At 33.7% G+C, this 8,291-nt stretch overlaps 1 protein-coding gene across 2 annotated transcripts; it reads left to right on the top strand.

The window, feature by feature from the left end:
- Window positions 1–3,052: 3,052 nt before the first annotated feature.
- Window positions 3,053–8,253, top strand: LOC133805390 (E3 ubiquitin ligase PQT3-like). 2 transcript variants are annotated; one of them, XM_062243563.1, is made up of 15 exons: window positions 3,053–3,338; window positions 3,442–3,526; window positions 3,621–3,696; window positions 4,052–4,185; window positions 4,294–4,364; window positions 4,447–4,522; window positions 4,636–4,766; window positions 4,955–5,125; window positions 5,217–5,516; window positions 5,723–5,779; window positions 5,858–5,898; window positions 6,186–6,279; window positions 6,362–6,557; window positions 6,650–6,778; window positions 7,247–8,253. In XM_062243563.1, exons 1-15 carry the CDS (start codon window positions 3,170–3,172, stop codon window positions 8,004–8,006), a joined length of 2,490 nt encoding a protein of 829 aa, XP_062099547.1. In that variant the 5' UTR covers window positions 3,053–3,169; the 3' UTR covers window positions 8,007–8,253. The 2 variants fall into 2 exon arrangements, with proteins under 2 accessions (XP_062099547.1, XP_062099546.1); XM_062243562.1 differs by having other exon boundaries at window positions 6,647–6,778.
- Window positions 8,254–8,291: the final 38 nt, after the last annotated feature.

The raw sequence follows: 8,291 nt of genomic DNA, 5'->3' as shown, positions 1-8,291 counted from the left end.
AATTTGTTTAATTATTTATTTATTTAAGTTTAAGTCATGTTTATAATCTACTGTTAAATATAAGAATATTATGTTAAATATAAGAATATTCCGTTAAAGTTAACTGAAAAAAATTAAAAAACTGTTAAAACCAAGAATTTCCGTTATCTACACACTTTTTATATAGAATAGATATAGATTAGTGCCAACCTTGTGGTAAGTGGGGCCTATACAAAATGTAATACTTATCTAACTAGTATATATCTATTTATAAAGGCACCATATTTATAAATGATTTTTTTTTATGCATATCTTTTTTTACTTTTTGTTTTTATTCTTTTCCATAATCTTAAAAAAATAATACGTAATATGCATGTTTCAAATATTTAGGCAAAAAAACTATATATAAGTAAAAAAAATATTTATACATATTAAATCTTAGAGGGATATAAACCTATGAGGATGAAAAAAATATTAAAATTAACTATAGTTGGGCCTTTCTTTCATTTTTTTAAAAATGCCATTTTTTAACAAACTTAACATGATTTATGCCACTTTTTTTGTTCTTTTTTAAACATACTAGATTCATTGATTAATCTCACAAAGCAACAACAATAACAAACATAAAATGATATTAACCCAATAAATTCCGAATTAGTAGAATAGAGATTTTAAAAATATACCTCAAGTTGAAGGTTAAAGTAAAACAATGTCATCATAAAAAACACTACATTTGTTAAGACTTGAAAATATATTATTTATTATCCGCAACCACTAATTAAACTTTTAATAAACATTAGAAAACAATACTTTATAGTTCAACAATATTATTCATAATAGTGTATAACGATATGAATAAAAATAAATATATATATATATTTGAAAAGCTATGCTTGAAAAGTATGATTGGATATGACTAACTAAGAAATAAATATAAAAGAATAATTGTGTTGATGATTTGTGAACAATAAATTATAAGAAAATAAATTAGATACAAACTCGTAACTTTTTTTTAGGGATATTTGTAGCGAAACTATATAAAGTTTGGAGTTTGTATGGTCCCAATCTTTTTTATTTCGGGGGAAAAGTATTCAATGTTAGTAAAATAGTAGTTTTGTCAATATTGAGCCGTTAACCATTGTTAAGAAGTGACTAGGACGACACATGTCACTACTTAATTGGGTAATCCCATTATTTTAAATAATTTTAAAATAGAAATAGTTCAAATGCATTTTAAAATACAAAAATGACTTAAATTGATTTTGAATTTTAATAAATAATTAAAAACTAAACAAAATCTAAACTAAAGCAAAACAACTTTTTAATAAAATAGATTAAAGTCCGTTTTTTAGAAAAAAAATTGTACAACCCTTCGTTCTTCTTCTTTTATTCTTCAAATCCAAGTCTGTATAATTCTTGTTCTTCTTCTCTTCTTCAGATCCTAGCCCGTAACCATCCTAACTCGTTCTTCTTCTTCAGATTCATTTTTAAACAAACAAAAAAAAATAATTAAAAAAAAAAACAAGATCTATGATCTCAAGTGAGAAAGGGAGAGATGAAGAGGGGACTCACAGTGGTCGAAGACTAGTTTGGGCACGGGAATGGTATAACGCTCCATGTCACTGTGGCTGCTTCTTGGAATGGCGACTGGCCCTGCAAACCAACACAAGTCTTTCCAGTATGCTTTGTCTTCACTCGTACGCTTCCTGGGAAAACTTCCTAGGAGGTCACCCATCATGAAACTACTCCAGGTCAAACACGCTTAACTTTGGAGTTCTCAAGTGATGGTCTACCGAAAAGAATATGCATTTTGTTGGCATAGGTAGTACCCATCAATCCATTTAAGTCATCTTCAACTATGTAATCTCATACCTACACAGTCTTAGAATCTTCACACTTAACCTTCCCCAGGCGGTGTGAGATTGCACAACTTTTTACCTGGTCTTTCTCCTTGCGGATCACGAGATTCTGACTACACAAATGGGGCTCGAGCGACATCGTCGATGGGGCTTGGGCTTATGCAAGGTCATGGCTCGGGGCTTTTGTGAGGTCGACGAGGCTTCTGCAATGTCGACGAGGTGAGGTTAGGTCGTTGTAATCGTGATAGATATAGGACGACGTCGTCAGAGGTCCGTGGAAGCTTGCCAGCAGCTTCAAATATTGGGTTCTATTTTTTTTTATTAGGTATGAATTTGGGTGTGTTAATGTTTGATTTTGAGTTTGAATGAAGATTAAAATATTGATTTGTATACATTGTGATGTGTAATTTTTATTTGGTTGGATTTTTATTTTCTGAAGAAAAAAAATTGTGCTTTGCTTGTGGGAAAGAGAAAATAAGAGAAGAAGAAGAATGAGAAGAACACATTTATTTATTTTTAATCGATTTTTTTAAAATAGTTTGTATTCATTTTATCTTAAAATGATTTTTTTATTTTAAATTATGAGATGGTCCAATTAGATGTTGGCACATGTCATCCCAGTCATCTCCTAATGCGGTTAACGACTCAACAATTATGGAATTACTACTGTACATACATTGAATACTTTTCTTGCGAAAAAAAAAAACTCTATGCGCGTACAAACCCCAAAATTAGAGAAGCTTTGCTGCAAATTTCTCTTTTTTATTTACTATATATTGGATAAAATAAAATTATCATTTCCATAACACCATGAAATTTTCCAAAAATTTCAATAATACCATTAAATTTGCCAAAAATTTCAATAATACCAATATTTAAAGAGTGTTGCTATTTGGCCCTTTAAGACGCCCAACACCATACGAGGTGACACCTCATAATTGATTAGCGATACTCTATAATACTTTTTAAATTTAAATATATAAAACCTGATATTAAATTACACCAATAACAATAGGTCACCTCCTTTGTAGTGTTGGGCATCAGTGTTGTCGCTTAGCAATTCTCATATCTAAACCCTTTTCAACTCGTGGTGCCAAACGCAGCCTTACAGTACTACGAGAGGAACAGTGTCGTTTCCGTTACTAACCGCCTTAATTAACTAATAATAATATGCTTATTATTATCACAATTATATCTTAAAAATCTTCTCATAAATTGAAATTTACTTCAAATATTCAAAACATTCTCTTCTCCCCAAGCCAATCCCAAAATTTATTATTTTCAATCTCTCTCTCAAATTTCATGATCCAATTTTCTTGTTGACTTCATCCATGGCGGTCCGCTTCAAATTCAGAAGCTCCTTGACCTTCGACACCGTCGATATCGACGGCCGACCTTCAATTTCTGTGCGCGATCTCAAATCCAAGATTATTCGCTTCAAAAATCTCAATCTTTGTCAAGACTTTGATCTTGTTTTATCTGATTCTCTCACTGGTCAAGGTCAATTATTAATTTTTGATTGTTTTTGTATTAATACATATCCAAGCCCTAGTTTGGTTCATAGGAATTTTGTGTTTTTGATTTGGGTTTTGGTTAATTGCAGAGTACATTGATGAGAACTTTCAAATTCCGGATGGTTCAAGTGTGATAATCAAGAGAGTGCCTGCGGAATCGGTTCAAGCAAACATGTACGATTTTGGGCATTCGATTAACTTTCTCCATTAGCTAATTTCTTATATTTTACTTTTCCTCATGATTGCCTTATGCTTTTAATGTTATCAGTGCTGGACCTCTCTCTAATCCACATGAGAATCTTCGGATGAAAGAAACCTTGAAGCTCAATCCATCTAATTCACAGGTATTTTTGCACATATGTGATACTATTTTGCCGTGTTCAAGTTTGACCCATTTTATTTCATTACTAGTACCACGAATTCGAATAGAATCAAACTTAGTATGAAGGCTGTGAACTATGAATTCGGGTTCCATTAGCAATTTTATGGCGATTTGAATACTTGGGATTCTCGAGCTGTTTTAGGAATTTCAGACGAATGTAGTACTGTTCTAGTATCTGAAACAGTAACAATTTAAGTCTAAGGAAATAAATAAGTGTCGATCTTTGTATTTTTTTTACAAGTTCGAGTAAACATGTCTGTCAAAGTGCAAGTTTCTTGCTTCACTTTTGATTTTGTTATCATTTTTTACTTTAACAGAATGTTGAGACACTCGACTTTGATGACTTTGGGGTTGATTTGTATCCTGTTGAGGCGACCTTATCTAGTTCTAATCTTGATGTGAAGAGGGCTTGCATCAATAGTGACCCTCCGAAATTCGGCACTGCAGCAATGTATACACACGCTTATATACACGTTTTGCGAATATTCTTTACTTGATATTTCAAACACAACTAAACTTCTTTTTTCTTTTTACTAATAAACTGTTTATTTGCATTCAGATGTTCTGAGTCTCCTTTGAGAGAGTGTCAGAAACTTGATGCAAGCGATCTCAGTGATGCTGTTCCAGGATGTATGTTATATTCTTATTTGTCTTTTGAAAATCTCTATTCTGGTACAGATCATTATTTAGTAACCTGTAAATTTGTTTTTAGGTCCTGCCAATGATGGAAACGAGGGGGATTCATTTCAGAAAAAGTTGGAGCCAAAAGTTCATAATGAAATGAAAAAGTAGGATAATTTTATTTGAATATTTATGTGGTCTTAGAAAATAACAATACAAATTGTTCATATTGTGTTTTTGTGTTAAGAAACTGATTATATGAGCCATTTGGAAATGGTAGGGTGGATAGCAACAAAGCTCGAGCTTTGCAAGATGCCAATCTGCCTTCAGAGCTTAAATGCTCCATCTGCAACTTATTTTTTAAGGAAGCAGTGATGATTCCTTGCTGTCAGCATAGTTTTTGTCAGAAATGTATGTGTATTTCAATGCCATTTGTCTTTTAATTGCACAATTTCAGTCCTCTTTCTTTTCATTGTCCTTAAATATACAGATTACTGCAGAATTGTTGAAGTTTTATATAACCCGTGAAAAATGCATGTGAACAATTGCTAGCTGAGTAATTAAAGTCATCTTTGTGATCTTTCTGAGTTTGGTTTCAGGCATTTATCAAGTGCTTCTTGATAAGGAAAGTTGTCCAAAATGTTTTTCTACCAAATATGGAGTACAAAATCTCTTGCCAAATGTTTCTCTTAGGCAAGCAATTGAGCATTTTCTTGAGTCTCAAATTTTATCCACTGATTCAGGCAACGAGTGTCAGCGATATGCTCCTGGTAAGATTCTTATACGTGTTGAAGTGCAAGTGTTGTCAAAGTCTGAATGGGAACCACAATAATAACTTACTGTTTAACTCTTGGCATGCAGATGGAGAGTCTGGAATTCAAGCCAAAGATGTCTCATGTGGTGTGTCCGTATTCCAAAGAGCATTAGAGTTGCCTCACTCTCCCTCTGAAACTGGGAGGGGATCAAATCATATAATTGTAGAATCCCCTAGTAAATCAAAATCACCATTTAAAATAAATGTGTACAACCGTTATGGAAGCAATGATACTTTGAAATCACCTCCTTTGTTACGCAAGATGAAGCATATAGATAAAATCGGACCTGGGGATGTGGTGGATTTTGATGATTTCCAAGGAGAAAGCCAGCCCGTGCTCGAGGAAGGTATCATGCTATGGATTGCTTTAGTTTATTAATTACTGAAATTGTTAATTGTCATATATTAGAATTTCTCATTATTACTACATTCAAGTGTTACCTTTTGCTCAGAATTTTCTCTCCGAATTATTTATTATTGTTCCAGTATTTGGCATATAGAACAATTCCACTTCATGTCTTTGAGCTCTAAGGTATAATTTTATTTATGACAGTGCCTGCAGCTAAAACTATGGTGAAGAGAAAGAGAGAAAGCTGGATTGATAATGAAGGTAGGATCTATATTTTTAGCGCTGCAGATAGAATCTTAAACCATTTCCTGTATGATGTAATAAATTATAACTTTTCAGGTGGACATAAGAGCATTGTAGAGTCTGCAAAACACAAAAAGGTGGGTTGACAATTTGTTTCTACACCTTACTTAAAAGTTACATCAACAACTAGATGTTATGTTTAAATAATTTCTAAAATTCTTTAATCCATATTCTCTCTATTTTTCTTATTTGCTTATCTTATGTTTCTGCTTTGTATGTCACGAGATTCACAACTTATGTGCTTAACATCAAAGTTACCTTCATGATTTTTTCTGTTATTTTAAGCGAAACCAGATATCTGAGAAAAGAAATCAATCTGTGTATTATACATTAAACTGATTCAAATCTATCTTGATAATATTAGGGTGCCCGAACATGCTACTTTTGTGGTTCACCAGACCATTTCATTAGAGATTGCCCAGCTGCTATGATAAGCGCACGTCCTATGCTTCAGACAGGTATCGAGTCGATACCTTGCTTGAATATCTCATATTTTAGACTTGAAGATTTGTTAATGCTCACCTATTTTGGAAATTGCAGGAAATGCCATGTTTCCGGGGGCTATGCCAAGCTCTATGCCATACTGGAATGGGTCTTCTGTGCCTTATGTGAGGCCCTATGGAAATCTCTATGGCAATGGTGGGATGGTACCTTTTAATGGGAGGTTTTTCCCATCTACCCCTTTTGCTGTTCCTACCTATATGTCATCAATGTATCACCCCATGCCTGCTTTTGGGTAAGGTTCTAATCTGTTCACTAATGTTTTTGTAAGTTGTTACTCATAACTATTTATTTTGAAATAAGACCACTTAAATAATTTTGCAGCAGGTGCATGAGGATGGGAGGTGTAGCACCTTCAGTAGGAACTATTGAAAACCATCGTGCAAGTCATCCTGAGTTTTTGGGTCTTCAAGAACATGAAAAGAGTCGAATGCTTTCAAACCATAATTTTAGGAGGTAAGTATTTGTGGTTCTTGGATGCATGCAATGCAGGTACCGTATGTGCTAAATGACTAATATTTTGAAATACAGTTGAATTCCATGGGGGCTATTAGGAAAATTTGACTCACTTTTGGGTTTTTGACATATTAAATGACTATTTCCCAAATTATAAACATGTTTCATCAAATTATCAACCTAGTTTGTTAACATGGTTTAAGATAGACCTTACCAGTTTATCAAATTTTAACTTAGTTTATAAATATGGTTATGATTTATCCAATTATGAACGCGTTTTGTTAATTTCGAAACTGAGTATCATTTACCATACCAAAAGTGGGTCTTTCCTTCTAATATCCCTTTCATATGTATTGAAATCCTTATAATTTATTTTAGTTTGTTGAATATATATGTTTTTTGTTAGTTTGGATTTGGGAAACATGTTATGAATTTCAAGATGTAATGTTATGCACTACCCTTCTCCAGAGAGCTGTCTCCAACTGGCAACCAAACTGGAGACTTTGATGAGCTGAGTCGTGTTGGTCACAAAGAAACACCCTATGATCATAAACCTCGTGAAAAGATATTGAGCTACTCTGCCGACAGCTCTACAAAAGGTTGTCAGAGGAAGCATTATCGCTGTAATCACATGGATGATGACCTCCGCTCAGTTGGTGAATATCACCAGAAGAACACTCATTCCTTGGTTCGTGGTAGAGATCAGAGGCAGAATCATCGGTCAGAGAAACTAAGTTCTGAAGTTGACAATCTGCCCTGTAGCTCCAGTTGGAATGGAGATGAGGGGGAAAAGCATCATTATAAGAGCTCGAAAAGGCATAGTGGGGATAGGGAGCACTCTAGCACCAGTCGGAATGATGATGAGGGAAAAAAACACCATCATAAAAGCTCTAAAAAGCACGATGTAAAAAAAGAGCATTCTAGTGCTGATTTTGGTCGGCATCACTCTCATGCTAGAAACAGAAGTGATTTAGATAAAAAGAGTAAAGAGCATGATGTGAAAAGGCACAATCATAAACATCACTACTTAGAATCCGAGTTGGAACAAAGCACTTCCGATGATCAGGTGAAGCAACAAAAAGAAGCCGAGCGAAGTTTGAAAAAGTCCAAGTACAAATCAAAGTGCAACAACATTGAACCAAGTAACGAGCGGTGGAAAATGATCAGCGGATCAGATGAGGATGGTTCGGAAGAATATCAATATTATAGGCGAAAAAGAGAACACTGAAGAAAGCTAGCTATAGGGGATGATGATCCCCAAGGTAATCAGTGTATATGAAGGACATTTTCTACAATTCCCTGATCTCTCTGGTACACTCTTTTCTGTAGGTATTTGTATAAATTTGGTTTTTCATCATCTCTTATGATTTTTTATCTCTCATTAAACTAGAAGGCGATGGATTAATTAGGGCATTTACTATATACAAAATTAGATTCTTTCTGAGCTAATATGAAATCTCTATTGGTTTTGGTGATACAGATGTAGTACAGCGGCTGTTGGACAATTAATTAT

Source organism: Humulus lupulus, chromosome X (assembly GCF_963169125.1).
Source record: "Humulus lupulus chromosome X, drHumLupu1.1, whole genome shotgun sequence".
NCBI classification, from domain to species: domain Eukaryota; kingdom Viridiplantae; phylum Streptophyta; class Magnoliopsida; order Rosales; family Cannabaceae; genus Humulus; species Humulus lupulus.
This window is presented reverse-complemented; position numbering and strand designations above follow the sequence as displayed.